General features: G+C 34.1%; 2 protein-coding genes across 3 annotated transcripts; one reads left to right on the top strand and one right to left on the bottom strand.

Moving 5' to 3' along the window:
* The first annotated feature begins 2856 nt into the window (after positions 1-2856).
* Positions 2857-14023, top strand: LOC130612105 (uncharacterized). The gene is made up of 19 exons (XM_057433395.1): positions 2857-3255; positions 3659-3778; positions 4611-4814; positions 5489-5606; positions 6009-6121; positions 7261-7332; positions 7991-8209; positions 8915-9109; positions 9497-9676; positions 9761-9901; positions 9975-10019; positions 10119-10387; positions 10604-10700; positions 10905-11027; positions 11977-12093; positions 12610-12705; positions 13422-13571; positions 13717-13828; positions 13966-14023. The coding sequence occupies exons 1-19, from the start codon at positions 3159-3161 to the stop codon at positions 14021-14023; spliced, it is 2526 nt and encodes an 841-aa protein (XP_057289378.1). The 5' UTR covers positions 2857-3158.
* LOC130612152 (transmembrane protein 115-like) lies at positions 13766-20381 on the bottom strand. Of its 2 annotated transcripts, none has more exons than XM_057433451.1 (9): positions 20284-20381; positions 18134-18289; positions 17054-17123; positions 16826-16900; positions 16394-16485; positions 15746-15857; positions 15309-15508; positions 15003-15155; positions 13766-14725 (listed from the first exon to the last, which is right to left on the bottom strand). In XM_057433451.1, exons 2-9 carry the CDS (start codon positions 18268-18270, stop codon positions 14539-14541), a joined length of 1026 nt encoding a protein of 341 aa, XP_057289434.1. In that variant the 5' UTR covers positions 18271-18289; positions 20284-20381; the 3' UTR covers positions 13766-14538. The 2 variants fall into 2 exon arrangements, with proteins under 2 accessions (XP_057289434.1, XP_057289433.1); XM_057433450.1 differs by having other exon boundaries at positions 20227-20374.
* Between the last annotated feature and the right edge of the window lie 17 nt (positions 20382-20398).

Raw genomic sequence — 20398 nt, 5'->3', positions numbered from 1 at the left:
AAATTTAAGTTTGATAAATAATAATAACATAAATTGCCTTTTGTCTTATATGTCGCCTTCTCATAACGACGCCCTCTTATAATCTCGCCCTCTAACAACGCCACCCTACTAAAATGCTGCCTTTTAGGAAAGTCACCCTTAAATAATACCATTCTCTAATAATGCCGTCTACAAGAACGCCACCGCCTTCTAATAACGATGTCCGCTAATAACGTTGCCTTCTAATGACGCCACATGAAATTCAATTATGAAAAAGCGGGGAAAGAGAGAGTTAAAGAAATGGGACTCTACTCAATTTAAAAATATTATGAGAAATACAACAAATAAAGAGGGAATTTTTTATTTGTAAAAATTGAGAAAAAGGTTCATTAAGTTGACTTTCTAAACAAGGAAAACAGCATGCCATAATATAAAAGTTTTTAAAAAAATATAAATTATTTATTTTTCGAGAAATTTTATGTGCCTACCTAATAAGACATTTTTGCACGTATAACTTACCACTAGGACAAAGAATTTAACTCGACTTTTATCTATGTGTGGTCACGTCAGCTGGGTCCCACGTAGACGGACGCCGTAGGAGAAAACAAAAGAGCTTTTTAATAAAGAAAAAAACGTGTATGTGGCCACGAATACGCCTTTAAAACTTTTATTTTATTTTTTCGGAGAACGTAGTTAGATAAACAGAGAGTAGAGAATAGAGAAAGTGGATTAAAAATGTCTCATTTTTGGTTCCCTATTTTTATCGGCATCGAAAATAATTTCTGTAAATGTTAATCCCCCGGTCACGGTTTCCACGGACATAAATAAGTAAGATCTAAACTAGCTACTATATTGAAATTAAAAGCAAATGTTTGAGACTTATAGAATCTATTTGGACAATTTTGAGTATTATTTACCTTTTTTAAAAGTGATTTGGAGACATCGAGTCTACATCTGCTATGTAAGAAATTGAGAAAATTGTACGATACGACGTGTACCCTTAGGGTCATTTGATTTTCAATTTAATTGAAAATCAAAATTATTTGCAAATTTTGATTTTTAAGGATAAAAACTACGCACCAATAAAAATTCTTTTGACAAAGAAACTAAACTATGTTATATTCTAATGCTTAAACTCAAATACACGAGTAAATATAAAAAATTGTTTTTTTTTTTTTGGAAACACGGTGTAGAAGGCAACACTGCTTATAAAGAGCTAAATAAAACTAGAAGGGAAGTATGGAAAGAAAAAACATTTAATTAATTTAAAAGTCTATGACGGCATAACTTCATTGATGACGGTTCAAGTAGAAACAGGCACATTAAGCAAGTTACGTTAAAAATTTATCACCTATTTTTTTTAACTCGAGCAGAAATACATGAACGGTAGCCTCATTATTTTTTTATAGTATACTTCGCGAAGGCATGTGTTTTGACAAATAGGAGTTAAATAAACATTTGAAAATTAAAAGCAGATTTTTTCATATTACTCCTGGAGCCATGACCGTAACATTTCAATGCGTAGATTTTGAACATTTCTGTTAGAGAAATATATATAAAGAATCAGGTATCATTGATCTTCCGCAGTCGTTCTCTTCTATGGAAGAAGAAAGTTTTTAGCAAAAAATTAAATCGTGGAGGTAGATATGAACTAGAAATCTCACCCCTGCATCGGTTTTATGACCTGACGAATGCTGCAATGGATACATTTTAAAATATTCTAAATTAAAAAATCTCTACAATCCCTTATGAAAATATTGAGACAATGGCAAACTGCAAGCAAAGTCTCGGCAGCCGGCAGTCTGGTACTTTTTGAGGTGTTTAAACTGCGCTGGTCACACTTTCTAACATATAGACTGTACGAAATAATCCATGTCAGGATCCACAAAGGCACCTAGAATTGAAGAAAAATTGCCACGCTGACGTCAGCAACATCTACCACATTCTAAGAGTTGGGATCTAACCGAATACCCTAAGCTCCTAAGCTGTAACCATTGACGAGTAAACTTGTTCAAATTTCGCGAATCTAGTATAAAAATGGCCTATATAACTTTCTGGCTAACTTTTATACTAGGCTTTTGAATTTACAGTACTGGGACAATATCAGGCAATCGAATTTGAAAATGGCCATTTCGTGTTAAAAAAACGTGTCCGCCAATTGAAGTGTCCGCTTTGGAGAGATTTTAAGAAAGTTTGGCTGGAATTTCAGCGGAGACAAAAAATAGTGTCCGTCTTTTGACGTGTCTGTCAATTACAGAGTCTACTGTACTCCCACTTTGAATTCGTCAGAATGTTCATGATTTTATAGAAATTTTAATATGACGTCATGTAGGCTTTTATAGTAACAATTTTTACTAATGTTTTCTTTCATTAAATGAAATGTTGTAAAATTCAGTCTGAAGAATGCATTCTCGACCCCAGAGCTATAAACTTTAGAGGTTTTAATCTCAAAGAGCGCTGGGGACGAGAATGTGAAGAATGATAAATTCAACAAATCCGATAATAACAAAGGGTAATACAAGCAAAGATTAGGTTAGACGTGCTTATTAACGGTGAACGTATCAAAATTTTCAAAATAATAACTTACATTACTAAGGGCGCTTATTTAAAATGTTGAGTTTTAAGGGTGCACGCTTATTCGAGAGGGGCGGTAAATCAGAAATATGAAACTCAAATTTTTTTTAGGGTAAATTTACACCTACTTCTAGGTTATTTTATCATGCAGAAATGATCATGCAGAATTGCACGATAGGTTTATTCTATCGTGCAAAATTGCTCGGTATGGAATTTGCAATTGATTTTGGTGCGTGGAAATTATGTTGGGAGATAGAAACCATCGTACAGATTGATTACTTCATGTAATGAATCCTTTTGGTTTATTACATGAATTCATCAGATGAAGACTAATTATTTGAAAACTCCCGTGATCACACTACAGATTAATTAAGTGAACAAATTAATTAATTGAACTAGATTATTTTATTAATTCCGTGTGACTTTTAAAAGTCTTAGAGATTCTTAAGTTTAGAAAAATTAAAAGATAATTTTATGTTCAATTATGTCTAATGCGCGGCAGGTGTGGTAACTTTTCATAAACAATTTTAAATGTAAAAACAACTCGGTATAATATCGCAAAAAAAAAAAAAAATGATCGTATCGCAGATGTACTTGCCGCACTGATGAAGTTTCTTTACAATTACGTCACCATTTCTCTGTTAATCGCTAAATACTGTTTATGTCAAGATCCTAGTGTACAAAACAACAAAGATGGCGGAAGTGAGTACAAAAGTTGAGCATGATTTTATTATAGTTAGTTATAATAGTCTAAGTCACACGATAGATATTCAATCACGGAGGTATAAAACCTACCAATGCCTATTTAATTAAAGAATCAGATTCAATAATCAATCTATATTTATTAATTGCAGTGAATCTAAAAATAATTGAAATTGTGTGACTTCAGTTGTCTCTGCGAGGGCACTTACAAGAAACATCAATATTGAGGGTGATTACCTTTCAACAGCTTAGTCATTTCAAGGCTTTCTTTTATCATAACAAGGTAAAATATTAAACTGAAAGGGGAACCTAAAATGTGTAATCAAATAAAAATTTCATATTTAGAAATAACAGAATCCCCAACTTCAGCAATATTTTTTACTAAGATAAATTTCTTTTGTAGAAGAAACGGATGCTTCAGCTTTAGATGAAATCATCAGATTCAACAACATTAGTTTGCAAGCTGAGCATGCTGTGGAACACAACAGAAGCACACCAAATAAATTTCTTTTACACGAAGATGGTAACTAAGTTAATGTTCTATATTCTCTCCTGTCATGCATTTTGTTGCAAAATTCAAGCAACAGTCTAGTGTAGCAAAAAATTCAAGTTTTAATTGTTCCCACATGTTTCGAAAAGATACGGAAAAGTTCAATTGCGTTACTAAAAATTTTTTTTGGAAAAAACAAAAGTTTTATGATTTTTTTAGAAGAAAAGAAGTGTTCCTGATCTAATTATGCATGTTTTTGGCATATGGAAGGAAAAATGAAGACCCCGCTACTAATTTTTTAATGTCAAATACTTTCTTTTATGTTGGTTTGTCAGTGTGCGAAGTTTTTTAAACATATCATTTCTCCTTCCCAGAACGTAGATAAATAACCACGCCCTTTCTGCACCATGAAAACGAGACTCAAATATTTCCTGTCCTATCTAAAATAGGGTTAACAGGGCGGAAAAACGAAAGGATTTTTGAATGTATATATTGTTTTAAAAACGGATGGGCATTCTGTCACATACTAAGGATTTTATCAAGAACGAAGCATTACTGTTTTTGAGAGAAAACTTTCGTCCTTTCATGATGCATATTTTCTTAACCTTGTCCCCAGGGTCTTGTGGCCCCTGAGCCGTTACTGCCGCTATCAACTTCGTCAATAAGGCAAAATGCCCTGGGAACGAGGTTGATATTTTCTATAAACGATGGTAGAATCTTTGACTTTCCAAAGAGTAGCCATTTTGATTGTCTGTGTACAGTGAACAAACGTAAACAGAAATTATAGTCGTGTCTAAGAATGTTTCAAAATGTTGCAGAAGGATTAGTAATTTTTAGTTGTTTTCCTGCTTTTTTTTTTTTGCAGCTCAAAACTTAAAAAACTTGTCGGAAGGAGATCTTTTGTTGGATAAGAAAGATAAAGAACTAATAAGTGAAAATATGAACGCAGAAAAAACGAATGAGAACTTGTCGTCGAAGCGAAGCATGATACCTTACGCAAGAAAATTATGGATCTCAAGAACGGTCCCGTACATTATTAACCATCCAGGAACAATACGCCACTCAGCTAGTAAGTGATCATTACCAAACTACAACTAGTTCGAATTTGTTGTCAATTCCATTGTGACACTCCTTTAACTTGACAACAAATTTTTATGCTTCTGAGAATACAACTTGTCAACCTTTCCGTTCTTCTGAAATGCAAATTTCTACCGCGCATCTTAACCCTATGGACAGATTTTCACGAGACGAACTAGATGCCAACACCATTTTGATTTCCATGAGAAATAAGAAATATATGACGGATTTGAAATACCGAACGTAAACATTATCATAAAAGTTATTTTGAATCCAGTCAATAGTCTTTAATTGGTTAAAAGTTTACAGCAATATATTTTGCAACCATGAAATAGGAACAGTTCATAATTTCCTATTCTTTTTAAAGTAAAATCGAAATAAATAACGCAGAAGAACCATTCGTCGGCAAATGCGTAGAAAAATTTGACAACTCGTCCCCAGTGGTTCTTACCTTTTTATGGCCGGCGGCGGAGTTAACCGACGAGTAAGCGCTAGCGGCTTTATCATCAGGCAATAAACCCTGGGTGAAAGAATGGATAACATATTAAATCTTAGGAATGAGGCTAAATGTATTGAATGCTAACTGCAAAATATTTAAAAGAAATTTAATTTAAAACGATGCTTTATTAATTCGTGTAAAATATGTATCCCGCCATTTTTTTGTAGCTGGTGTGCGCAAAGAAATCGCCAAAGCTCTGAACACACTTTCTTCAAAAAGTTGCATCAAATTTCGTGAAAGAAGAAGCGATGATCAAAACTGGATAGAATTCATGAGAGGTTCAGGGTAATATATTAACTTCACCTTGCTTCTAAGGTCTTATTGATTATAACTTATAATGAAAATATCATCCATGTTGTTATCAGTTACCACTGGAATGAGCCAACCTCGCCACCAGGGCTCTTTTTCTCTTTCTGCCAATCTAAAAAAGCCCTTTGGACAAGGTTGGGGATGAGCTTCTTTTTACACTAGTGTGAATTCAGGAGATTCCAGATTAAGCCACATTGCTCAACTGTATAAATACTCAGCCTGGTGATTTGTTTAGCGGTTGCTTATTTTTATGGCACAATTCATTCTCCGCCTTCAACGATTAAAAAAATTTGTACTACTGTTTGCGGAAGTAACTTATAATTTAATCTTGAACTGTTTACATGCTACTTCAGGACTATCTATAACAAATCTTTGTAGATGTTACTCAGGCATTGGAAGAAAATATTGGGATGTGAAAGCAACCGAAATTTCGTTAGGAGATTACTGCGTCCACCAGTCTATCATTATCCACGAAGTTCTACACGCGTTAGGTACACAGTCTAGTTGAATTTTTGCGCCCGAAGGCGTAGGAAATTCTTTAAAAACCGTCGTTTTTTTCTTTTGGAGCATTTTTTTGAGAAAAAATCGACCCTGGGATTTCACGTTCCTCTGAGAGGAGGATAGTATTGGTTTCAATCTGCTAACTATCCCAAATGGTCAATTGCAACGTCACAGATTTAAACTTCGTACCCAAACTCTTTAAGTACTTGGAAGTCATCTAAATGACGTTTCAGGCCAAAATTGGTATTTGTTTTCGACAAAATTTGGTACAGTTAACAAAAAAAGTGTGCTGAACATAATGTTGACATTATATTTTTGATTTTTGTCACCTAAAAGTCATTTTAGGCCAAAATTGGTCCAAAAATTGAAACTACTTTATTTTCGACAAAATTTGGCACAGATCACAAAAAAGTATGCTGAACATGATGGTGACATTAAAATTTTGATTTTTTGCCACCTTAAATGTCATTTTAGGCCAAAATTGGTCCGAAATTTAAAACTGCTTTATTTTCGAGAAAATTTGGCACCGTTAACAAAAAATGTATGCTGAACATGATGGTGACATCAAAATTTTGATTTTTGTCACCTAAATGCCATTTTAGGCCAAAATTTGTCCAAAAAATTAAAACTACTTTATTTACGACAAAAATTGGCACAGTTAATAAAAAGTATGCTGAACAGGATGGTGACATCAAAATTGGGATTTTTGTCAACTAAATGCCGTTTAAGACCATAAAAGTTTCAACCATGATGATATGCTGTATTTTTTGTTAGCAATTTCTTGTAAAATGTGAATTTATTATGACACGTTTCGTTTTGTTTGCGTTTGTTGTAAGATATAATGTCACTTGTGTGCTTTATCTTCAGAGCTTCATGCACTAAATTTCTTCGAATGTTTGGCACGATAACACAACGAATTAGCAGGTTGTCATCAAATAATTTGGTAGCGAGCGGAAATTCTTAGAGCCCCCAGGGCTTCTTGTTTATTTCAAAATTGTCCATACATACTACTTAGTTTTAACTCAGTACTTGTTTTTCGCTAAAAACTTTTTTACAGTTTGTTAAGAAGTTGTTTTTATTATCATAAAAGTTTTATCTTTGACTGATTTTCTTTCCCTTGAACCTTCAGGATTTTTTCATGAACAGTCAAGGCCTGATCGCGATTCGTTTGTTAATATCTATTGGAATAACATGTTATCGAGTAAGTACAACCACGACTTTGTTTGGTTTAAACATAAATGGTAGACATTCTTAAGAACATTAATCTGCTTATTTTTGTCTATTTTTAAGTAGGTCAGTTTTCTCTCACATCTCTTCATTATACTGTATTGCGAATGAGACCAAGTTGATCTTATTTAAAAAAAAATGACAAATATCTAAAGATTTAACAAAATTTAATTTGCCAGTTTGACCAATTTTTGAACAGTTTGTGCTCTTTAGGGCCTTAATACTCGCATATTGTTGTAAAACAAATATTCACGACATATCAATGGATTCTATTTATCTCCATTCTAGCTGTCAACTCAACATTTAATTTTTATCTTATTTCTATGAATTTTCATTTTAAAACCTGCTGTATGTAATTATTACATATTTTTGCTATTTCTGCGCAAACTAATTTTTTTATTTGCCGTCTGTCTTGCTTAAAACAGACGCTTAAATTTCGCCCAGGGACTAACAAATTCTTAACCTGACTTATCGTTAGCCCGTGGAAAATCCACGGGTTCGCCTATCCTTTTTGTACCGCATTGCGTGCTTCTCGCTACTTGCGCAGCTAAGCTACCATTTTGCGTGACAGACAGTCGGACGGACAGACGTATACGAGCATTATAATATAGATTATTAATTTTCTACATTAGACATGGCGAGTAACTTTGAAAGACACATTTCTTACGATGCTACGATACAAGATACGCCCTATGATTACAAAAGTCTGATGCATTATGGGAAGACATCCTTCACAATGAACGGCAAGGTGACAATCGAAGCAAAGTTTGATAAAAACCAACCGTTAGGTGGCACAGTGATGACGTATTGGGACGAAGCCGAATTAAACAAAATGTATCAGTGCAAAAAAGGTAAATGTATGTCTGCACCGTGTGTATCAACCTCGTCATCATTCCTCTTTTAAAAATTCTTATTAAACTAGCAGGTAGGAGTTCTATTCAGCCAAAAGTGAAACTTTACAAAAATTAGTTCTGAATTAGATCTAAATTATGGGACAAATATATATATAAAATTCAATTTTCCCCTTTTTCCTAACTCCAACGTTGAATTTTTGAAAGTCAACCACTGTTTTGACTCCATCACTGGACTGTGGGTAAAAAGGGGACTAAAAGTTATAGCTTGGTCCACGTATTAATGTACGAGACTAAAACATAAAACATCTATATATTTATGTTTTGCTACACACGCCAATTGTCTTGCTAATATTCAATCTAGTTCCTAGGTCCACTCACCTGTCGTCCCAATGGAAAAAAATACAATATGCCCTGGGGGTTTGCCTAACGTCGCTTATTCAATCGCGACCTTGACATAAACTTGAATGTATTTAAATATCGGGGGATAATTAATTTTCAATGTCGTAACTAGACCCTAACATTTCTGTCTGAATATTAGAACCTCGTTCCCAGACCATTTTGCTTTTTTTGACAAATTTGATAACAGCGCTGCGTAATAACTACTTAAGGGCCTGGAGAATAAGATGTGAATATTACTGAGAGGCCGAGTGACCCTGGAGAAGAGGGTGTTGCTTTTATCAGATTTTAGCGATTTTATTTTAGACGACGCGTCTGTCCAAAAGGATGCGTGGTCAACTTGGGGAGAATGGACACCAGACTGTTTCACATATCGAAACCAAGGCTGTTATCAAATACGACAGAGATTTTGCATGTCTTCAGATTTCAGTAGATGTCCAAAAGCTGATGGATTTGGAGTTGAGGACCATTTAGAGGAATGTCCAGCTGTGAATTGCACAAGTATGATATAATATAAATTTAAAATCTACGCGGATATCTTCACAAAATGTTTGTTATTGTTTGAATGTAATTTGCAAACTCATCCTAAGGCTATTTTATGTTTTTAAAAGCTTGACCGAGTGGTTATGTGGTTTGTTTTGTTGGTCGTTTACTTCACAGTGCTAAGCAAGTGTCATTATCACAGCAACAGGTTAATCCATTTAATGTGAGAGAGAATTGACGCGTAACGGCGACGTATATCTAGTGTAAACAGGAAAAACCCAGATCCACACTGAGATCAGTGTTTCGCATACTGAAGTAGCTATCCTGTATCAATATCCTGAGATAGTCAGGTTTAGCCCTTTTCTAAATCCTGGAGACTAGGTTGTTAATTTTGAAATTCTTTAGTTGAGTTACTGCAACCACACTGGGGAAACTGGGCACCATATAACAAATGTTCAAGAACTTGCGGTGATGGCATTCAAACAAGGTCACGTGTGTGTAATAATCCACCACCAGCTTATGGAATGCAGTGTAAGGGTCATAAAACACAGACCAACCTCTGCAGAATGCGCAAATGCAAACCAGGTACGTCAATAACACTATATTAATCGCTTAAAAAATATAACATTTCATTTGCATTTTTATGTATATAAAGCGTTTGGATTTCAGTTGAGCTAGACACAGACTTTGAATCAAAAGGTTTTGGTGCATGGAGACAAGATTACCAGGAGAAAATGAACTGGAAACTTACATATGGTCCAACGCCAAACGCAGAAAGTGGACCGGACTACGATCACACAACAGGTGGAGGTATGTAAATCTCTTGTTGGTTTAAAAACGTTATTACAAAATGTTTGTTATGTTGTCACATTTTTTCACACAGCGTATTTTGAACAATCGTCTCGCCGCAAACCGGCTGGTGCATCAGGCAAGAAAGAACAACGATTATGTTCATTTTAGTCAGGAGAAGTAGTTAGTACATTTTCAGGACTAAGGCAACAAAGAGATTAAATTTTTTTTTCTTTAGGGAGGTATGCGTACCTCTCAGCAACTGATCAATTCTATCACAATGGTCAAGTTGGTCGATTAATCAGTAATAAAATCTCTGCAAACAAAGATGGAAGATGCGTCACATTTTACTATCAATTAAATGGAAAAAATATCAACTACTTGGATTGGTACATAAAAATTGTCGACAAGCAAGAGTTTTATACGTACTGGCAGAGAAACGGGCACCAAGGAAACTATTGGCAACGTGGCGCCTTTTCTATCCCACCCAGAGGTGACCCATACGAGGTAAAATGTTTTGACATTTTTTATCTACCAACCTCGATTCCGGGGCTTGTAGCGTTTTTTGATAAGAGGATCGTTTCATCCTCATATCAAAAAACACTACAGGCCCTGAGATCGAGCTTGTTTACCTACCTGAATCAAACATTTTTAAAACTACGTTCCTATATGCTTTGTTGTTACAGAACATAACAGAACAGAATAACCTGTTTCAAATTTCAGATTATAGTCGAGGGAAAACTGGGTTTGGCTCCGCATTCAGATATCGCAATTGATGACATACAAGTGGACAAGGGAACCTGCATCGCAGGAAGCGAAGGTGAGTTCGAATATAATATGACGTAAGACAAACTTGAAGCATAGTGGACATAGTTTAGTCATAGTGGACATTGATGGAGACACGCTAAGTAACATTAAAGCAAAACTGCTAAAAATTCGAAGTTAACCAATCAATTTTTCCATTATATTTCTTTGGTACCCTACTTTGCTGTGATTAGTAACTATTCTGCATTCTGTGGTTCAGCCTGTTTTGATTTCATCATAGGTTGTTTTGATTATTATAAATATTGTGAATACTGGCGATTACATGGCGAATGCTACAAGAATTATCGATGGATGTTAAGAAGTTGTTGTGCAACTTGCTCGGGTATGTTTACTTTTATAAAAATAAACGAATTTATGTAAACAAACCACACAAACCAAACATCACAAAGGTATATTTTTCCATCACTGCAAATTGAAATACACGTAAGGCAATTTTTAAAAAATAGTATGTGGAAAAACTGCACGATACGAACAACCTGACTGCACGTATATTTTATAACCAACTTTATTTTTTCACCCCGTGTTTGCGTTGTTAAAAAATTGCGTGTCATTTGATAGAGAAGTTACTTGGAGCCTGCATAGCAAAAGTGAAAATTTTTTTAGGTTTTTTAACATATTTACTCTGAATAAATAATTATTCGTTTAAAATCAAAAATACGTGTGAACATTTATGTTAGGGAACACAAAACGATAAACGTGTGCACGGTCCAAGGATAATTTGTTGCTTGCGCTTGCCCAATTGTCAAAATTGATTCGAAATTTTAAAGATTTTAGTATAGTTGCTCATAAAGTAGTTGCTTATATATACGAAAAATATACTAAGGCATAGAGAAGATATATCACCATTGCATTAAGTATACAAGTCCGTAGGTGAGCTAAGGACAGTACCAATCCTTTTCGTGTGAGTTCGGGACTACCCGCGTTTTGCACGCCAAAAATGGTTACATTACACACTTAAGCGCGTTGTTATTAGGTGTCGTCACTTAATATTAGTTGAAAAATTATCAAAAAAAAGAAGTTCTTACCAAACTAGATACCACCACATCATGTCTTCTCACTTTGCAATTCAGGTCAAATAGAAATTTGTTAAACGAAACCTCTTCTCTTTCTTTTTATTCCTTTTTTACTCACATTTTGCTTATCACCATCAGTTCTGTCAATAAAAAAATTTATTTTTTTGATCTAATCAATTTTATTGAACTCGTTATCAAATTATGTTTGTTAAAGCTTCTAAATTTATAACAAGTGGACTGAGAACGAAATTTTTTTAGGTATGAGTGATTGTCAAAACAAATACAATGAACAACAGTGTCAGATTTGGGCTTCTGTAAATGAATGCAAGAAAAATCCGATGTGGATGTGGCAAAACTGTTGCAAAGCGTGCAAAAGTAAGTCCATACCTCGTTTCCATGCCTTTATCATTCGTATATAATATGTAAGAAAATAATACTGTAAAACAATGTATTTCGTCTTTGGGCCTTTATCACTATTAACAACCTTTGTAAGAAAAATACTGTAAGACCAATCATATCGTTTTCGGGTCCTTCGTACGGAATATGTTAAAAATTAGTATTGTACATCCATATACACCTTTCCCAGATCCTCATTATTCGTAAGAAATGTGCAGAAAAATTTATTCTCGTTAACAAAGTTGAAGAATGCAAATTCTAATAGAACATTCAAACTCGTCCAAGTGCTTTTTAAGTATTTATGTTGGAACAAAACTTTTAAGGGTAAACTCTATACATACTTACATATTCTTAAAAACGAGTGAGATGAGTTCGTTTTACGTTGATCAAAATAAAAATTTCAATATAACTTTATAATATCTTTAGCAACTTTACTAGTCTCGTATACTTGGCGCACAGATCAAAATTTATTCTAGTTATTGTCTTGCCTACTAGGTTGCACAGATCAACACGTTTACTGCAGTTATTGGGCTGGTGTAGGTGAATGTGAAAAGAGTGAATGGATGAAGAGACACTGTAAAAATTCGTGTGGTATTTGCAGAGCTTAACTCGAAAATGATCACTTTCCAGTTGGATTTCCATTTTCTACGTAACTGTTATGGTAAACACGTTGCAAATATGCTCAACACAGGGATATATACTAACCTCGTCCAATTCCTTACAAATATGATATATTGACAGAACGGCTCCTTCGTAATTCGGGTTACGTTATCATACTAGGCATAGAAGAGACCTAGGGACGAAGTTGAAATATTATCACATTCCGGAAGTGAGTTAACTATGATTTCAGATGAACAAAAGATCCATACTTATTCCAGACTTGCATGACCGGTGACCACCTTACATTTGTGCGGTTGTTAAAACGTGTGTACATGTTGGTGGTGCGAAAATATATTAGAAGTAAAGTTTTTATAAATTGCAATAAATTTATTTAATTACATCATTTTTTTATAAGCAATATTTTTAACCTGGAACAACAAGTCAACGTGAAGTAAACATAAAATGACAAGGTAAACACAGAGATTATACTGTTTTGAGTTTTTCCTTATTCTATTATACAAGTTCCATACAACAAAAATTTGATTTCGGCTGACGAAAAAGTCTAAAGCAGCTAGCAAACACGTAAATTTGGTCTCTCCAAAAGATAGTCAACAAACAACAAGTAGACAACAGGTGAGTCTGTATAATACGAAAACTGAGTCCTAAACAAACTTTTGTGTTGCTTATAAAGAAAAGCGTGTATACAGAAAAGTTTTTTATTACGACCAGGGAGCATTGTCCTGTACAAGGAAATGCTTGCCAAAATCAATTTTCAATTATATCAAGTCAAAAACTTTCAAAGGCAGACTGGAATTTTATCGAATCAACATATATAAACCCTGACACTTGTACAGCACGTAAGATTTTCGCGACAAAAACAGAAATGCACAGGAAACACTTAATCTTAATCTTTCATCTTTCTATTTTGTTTTTGCGGACCATGATGTTAAGGCGAATCACACGGATATTTAATTTTGCTTAAAACATAGCCCATCTATAAAGGCTTAAAGATAGGCCAAGTTAACATTAAATATAAACAATGCAAACTAACTCCAATGTACAATATTATTGAACATAACAAAATACAGATTAACAAAAACGCTGTCATATATTCGTATAAATACATCGATGCTGTAATATATTCTTGTGCACAAAAGATTATTAAAGATTTTCAACTTCTGACAATATTCGTTTTATAAGATGCAACTAATAATGGTCTCGTCTGTCTCCATCTTGACGTTATACTCTTAGATACATAGATAAAGCATTACAACAGCTTACAGAGGAAATACGCAGAAACTCTAGTTAATATTTAAAATTTCGCCAGATATTATACAGCCTTTAAAGACTTTTTTCGATGGAGACATATAAAGACTACTAAAGTTGAAATTTATAATCTGTAAGTGCTTCAAACGACAGAAGAAAAAAATAGTGTGAATGGCATTTCAGAAAAAGAAAAAAAAATTCGCGAATAGCAAAATTTAAAATTTTTAAAGGAACTAATTTTCGCGAAATTAAAAAAATTTGCGAAAATAATTCTTTAAAAAAGTACTGGAATATTTCAAGAAACAAAACAAGGTTAAGATAAGAAAAAAAGAAATTACCAATGCAAAAATGCTCAGCCAATCATTTCAAAAGAGTTTGTATACCAATCATGCAGATGACAGTTGATTTACAGAGGTGTATGAAACACGGCGGGAGCGTATACTTTATGAAGCAGTAACCATGCCATATTATCCACAACTCTACACCGTTGATGTGGTATTTGCCGGCTGCTGTTACTTCTAGTTGGTCATTTGTTAAATATGTAAACAATAATAAATATTAATTGATTTCATTCTCTACAGTACTTTCAGAATCATTACTTGTTATACTCTGGTCTTTTTTTTCTTCGTTTTTCTTCGCACTCTTTTGTAACTCGTCTTCAATGGTTGGCCAATTTTCTTCTTCGTCGTTAGGTTGAGATTTTTGTTGCGCCAAACGCTCGTTCAAAGCACGCAAAGCTTTTTTTCTAAAATAAGTTTTTAAACGACATGTCATGCCTTAGTGGAGGATATTCCCTTATCAAAGATTTCTTCCACATCTACGCTAACATTAAATAACCAAAATTTGCTAGTACATTTTTTGCTTCCTTTTATTATTAATTTTTTTTGTACGCCGTTAAATTCGAAGATAGTAGCCCACTTTGATACTTTTGAGTCAAATTTAACGATGCAAGGCCTCCCGCTTCAAAAAACTTAAAAAGGAGATTACAGGCTAGGACGTTTTGCCATTGCAGGAACATATACCTTCTTCGTTCGGCATCAGCAGGATCTGTTCCAGGTAAGCTAATAGTGATAGATGATGGAGCACCGACATCATATGTCCGGACAGGATTTTTACATACGCCAAAACTCACCAGTACTTTAAATAACGCTGTAGACAAGACACGAACTGGAGGCCTGATGAAAAAAATAACAACAGAAAATTAAAAGTAAAGTAATTGCCAGTATTTCAGTAAATGTAACCAAATCAAGCTTCATTTTGATAAAAAAAATCTATATTATAAAAAATAAAAATAATTTACAGCCTGCAGTACTTTTAATGGTCACTACCTCAGTATGGGTGGAAACAGACTTGCAGCCTCAAAAGATTCAGCCATATCACCACGAATACCTTTGCCATGCGGTTGATAGTACCTCAGATAGATCCATCCCACGCCTATGCCACACATAATCATGGTTGGTTGGGTGTAAGACAACAGCCGAATCACTGACAGAAAGATATATATTAACGTGCACAACAGAGGTACATCCTGAAACAAAATAAAAAAATATATAAGAGCAGGTCTTCCGGTAACTTCAGTGTGAGCAAACTTTTTGTGGGAGAGGTTTTAGTTCCGACACAAGGCCAAATAAATGAATCAAGCATAACAGTGTGAATGGACATTTAGTTTTATTCACTCAACACTCAATGTTATAGATGTTTACAGTGTTTTCTTGAAAGAACATAAATATTTACTTTTTTTTGAAAAATAAACTTAAAAACCTACATGTACACGCAGAACTTGGAATTTTAAATCAATTTTTTGATCTGGTATTATCTGCTTGAATGCAACTGAGATTCCACCAATCACACCAGCTATGCCAGAGAACTGTACAAACCTACATAACAGAAATATCTATCTTAAAAACAGTTTTATTTCATTGTAAAATTGTTACTTCTCACTGATGGGACCAGGAACACTGTCAATTGATTTTTTTTTTCCTGCTTCCCTATTTAATGTAGTTTTGAAACAGTGGTGAAAAGTTACTGAAAAACATCAAGGATTACCTCATCAGTAAAATTTTTGAAAATTTTAAACCTTAAATTAGATTTCAAATTTAAAAGGCAACAAAAACACGAACATAAAAAAGGAGGGGCAACAACAACAACAGCAACAATAACACAGCCTTTCTAATTTACTTGCCAAGGTGATTCTTGATGTTTTGATATAAGTTGGATACAAATTTTCACTTCTAACAGTTGATTTTGAACAGGAGTGTACGGCCATAAAACATATAAAATTGTCAAACACAAGTAACAATGTATGACACCTTACGTGAGCAATTTTTTTCTGCCGTAAATTAAACTTGATCATAAAAAGGCTACAACAACAACAACAACAAAAACAACATGTGGGAATAGTGTAACATTTTACCATAACGAAGAATTATGTGTGACTGCATACACAAACAGTGACACCAATGATGTGGTCAATGAAGCACCAATACCAGTAATCGTTATAAATTTCTAAAAGAAACAAACTTTCAAATTAAACAACTGGTACCCTTGTGGTGGATAGTTCGTTTCCAGTGGGAGGTCTTTGGTTCAAACCCTGGCTGAGTCATGCTAGAGACAAGAAGTGTGAATCTATCCTTCCTGCTTACAATCAGCATGAGAATAGGATTGATATCTTGGGCGAATGTCTAGTTAAGCGATTGCTGTGCTTGCAAGACTTTTGTAGCTCAAATGAGAGCTTTTAATGCACTAGGACCCCCTTCGCAGGACCCTTGTTGATAGCAGTATCAATAGGAACTGAAAGAGGCTATCCTGGGTAAACAATTTTCAGAAACAAGGTATGTGCACATACCAATAACTCCAGTGCTCCCCAAAGAGGTTCCAAATGAAATCCACAATATATCAACACAGGAACATTTATTATGAGCTAAAAAAAGAAGCACAGTCAACATTATTTATAATATTAAGTCAAGTAAAAAAATATTTCATTGAAAAGAAATGATATACAATTTCTGATTTATAAAATGTTTTCAGCATAGTTCTCTATAGTCATTTTTTAACCTGCAAACATAAACCTTACATTAACTATACTTCTCTCAACAACTAAACCAGTAACCAATGTCCAAATACGAAAATTTGGTGGAAGCAGTCTAAAAATACACATGAAAAGATGTTTCGTGTATTGCTTTATTTTCCATGGGTCTAACATATTTTCTACTTATTTTTAAAAAGTATCCAACCTAATTGAACACACAAAACAATATACATCTGTGTATGCTAAACTGTGTTAAGACACACATGTAAGGTGTTGACATCAGCCTTGTTTTAGCACTATGTTATAGTCATATAGTGTTATTTAAGTATTTCTGAAGTACATAAACATTATAATAACCAGGCCTATCAATAAGAGGAGTACAATTGCTCTTGCTCACTCAAAGCCTCGCTCAATTCTGAGAAATGAGAAACTAGCTGAGCCATTAATTGTTCTCCCAATTCCAAAAAGGTTTTCTGGCTGAGCAATATCAATTCATCATATGGAAATCGATGTTCCCTTTCTTATTATTTACAGTAAAAAAGAATCAAAATATACCAAAAAAAAAGATAAATAAAATAGATTAAAAAAGACTTGTGATAAAATGTGTTTATAAACTTTTTCTATTTATCAAGATTGCTCGCTCAGTCTAAATTACTGTAACCTTGGGGAGCGATTTATTGCTCTGCCGTTATTTTCTTATTGATAGGCCCGAATAACCATAATAAATAACTGGTTGTAGAGAGAATTCACTAGACCAATAAAGGTGATTTGCAAAATTTTTTTTAACACATTGATTTACATTTCAACTATCTCATTTATGATTTTTAATACACTGAAAGCAGCTACCTCTAAAAACAGCCACATATTTACCGTAGTCACTACTCTGAAGGGGAAACTTCCTCAATGCAGTCACTTATCAATTTTAGGCACAAAATTAAAAAAGACATTTATATGACAGTCAAGTTCCATAAATGTTACTGTGTACAAGAGTGACTTCAATGTAGTGGAATTGAAATACACTGCCAAAGGCAACCAATAATACAACTTGTTCAAAACAGCCACTTTTTCCGAACTGACTATCATAAAAAGGTTTGTTCAAACCTAAAAATAAAAAATAACACTTACAATGATGGTGTAATTGATAGTACTGAGTACGCGCCAGGTATCAAACCAATTAGATAAAAAAATATAAGAGCAGCGATTGAGGCTTTAACAACTACAGAGGTATTATTTAACGTGTGAACTAATGTTGCAACCTGCATACTTCAACATATAGGATATCTAAGATGAAAGAAATTAAATAAAACAAATGTCATTCTTTATGCGGTCATACAAATCAGTAAAGGAAACTTTTAATGACCCTTTAAAACTGTGATTACCATTCTCCAAAATGTATTGAAAAATTGCAACCAATCACACTCTGTGGAATAAACTTTAAATTTAAGAAATTGAATTAAAAAAGGGCGATCATATGTGCCAAATTTAGTAAATGAAATTTGTGTCGTGTCTGCAACTTTTGACATTGACAAATCAAATTTAACAGAATGGACCGTGTATTGCCTGCTCATGTTGCTGGTTTAGAAGAGATGTCAAAAGCCATTAAACATGAAGGCATTTAATAATATAGTAGCAAGCAATTATCTGAATTCAAGCACATTTAATCACAAACCAGTACAAAAACTCATTATTTGTGCTTTATCACTAAAAATTGTTTTTTTGTGTATCATTTATATATACCTTGTACATCATATGATTTTCAAGTCAAAAAGATAAAGAGAAGTTTAAGAGATAAAACCTGATGTCAATTTATTTTGTGTTTATTGTATTTTTGTTTCACATTTTTAATTTTTTTTTTAGATCAGCTGTTATCAAAAAATTCACCATCAACATTTTAAACAAAATTTTGCCTAGGCCCAAAACTGAAACGTTCATATGCTAATATATTCATTGGTGAGTTAAAAGGTCTACGAAAGAAAGTACATGGGCTCGCGTAAATTAAGGTGGCAGTAACCCTTTTAAAAAACAGAATTTTTTTTTACATAATTAGTTGCGAGAGGTTTCTTTCAAACAATATATCCATTTTTTTCCGTTATAACACACTTGTCACGATTTTATATTTATATTACTATTACTTTTCCCTAAAAATATTCAGCCTCAACAATTCCTCTTTAAGTTAAAAATAATGAATATTTAATTAGTTCTTCTGATATAGCTTCATTCTACGCGCTTGTGGATCTGTACAGAAAGAAATGACATAATTATTAAAAAGAAACATTAATAATTAGTATGAAAAGGGTGTGTGGAAAACTTTTTTTTATTTTTTTTGAAGGCCCCTAAACACGCTGGGGTCTTTTTTCGCATTTTCCCAGCATCTTGATCAGACTATTGGTAGATACCCCTGGGTGATCATAGTCAATGCACACAACAAATTCATGTGTTAATCTTGACCCACCTTTGTGTATGCGTTTGAGGCTTTAAAATGTTATCAAGGGTACATGCACATTCTGATCCAAACATGTAGCTAGCTACATGTATTACAGTCTTACTACCACAATACTTTTGTGTAAAGAAATGGTGGTTACTCAATATGGGCAAGGGAATGTTACCATAGCCCCAGATTAACCCAAGCCATGTGAGGGAAATTGGGGAGATGACACACTAGGCTGGCCGTTGGATGTTGCACAGAGTTGTCTGGTAGAGCGTGAACCATAATTAGGTCTTCGTAGCTCAAAATGAGCATTAAATAATCCAGCAGGACTCCCCCTAAGCCATAGCTCCTCCTGGAAATAATAGGCAAGGTAAATCCATTGATATTTGTGAGGTTACTCATGTAAAATACGCGCATCTATCTATCTATCTAGCATAGTCCTGGGTTAGACCAAGCCATGTGAGTGAACTGTGGGAAATGGGACATACTGTGTGGGCTGTTTGAATGTTGCAGGGAGCTGTCTGAAGAGCAGAAAAAAATTGATCTACATGCATAGCTCAAAACGAGCATTAAATAGTTCAAAGGACTCCCCATCTAAGCCATGGCCCTCCCTGGAAATAATAGACAGCTTATATCCCTTGATATTCGTGAGACTAGCCATCTCCTAAATGCACTAAAAAGACCTCTCTTGCTCTTGCTCCATTCACCTCTAGCCATAGCGTCCATTATTTTTCCTACCATGCCCACTGGGAATTGCATTTAAAGTTACCAAAGCCAAAAGATGGCTTACCACAGAAAAATCAAACATTGAAAAGGTGTTCAAAGTCTAAATCAGGTATCACTGTACCAGTGTATATTAGCTGGGGCTAGCGCAGTATCTTTCTAGTAGTTAGCCAGCCATTTCCTTGCAACTTTGGATTGTTTTAAAGAAAATGCCGGAATACGGACAAAATACGTCAAAA

This window comes from Hydractinia symbiolongicarpus, chromosome 10, assembly GCF_029227915.1.
Source record: "Hydractinia symbiolongicarpus strain clone_291-10 chromosome 10, HSymV2.1, whole genome shotgun sequence".
NCBI classification, from domain to species: Eukaryota; Metazoa; Cnidaria; class Hydrozoa; order Anthoathecata; family Hydractiniidae; genus Hydractinia; species Hydractinia symbiolongicarpus.
The sequence above is the reverse complement of the archived record's forward strand: the minus strand, read 5'-3'. Positions and strand labels throughout refer to the sequence as shown.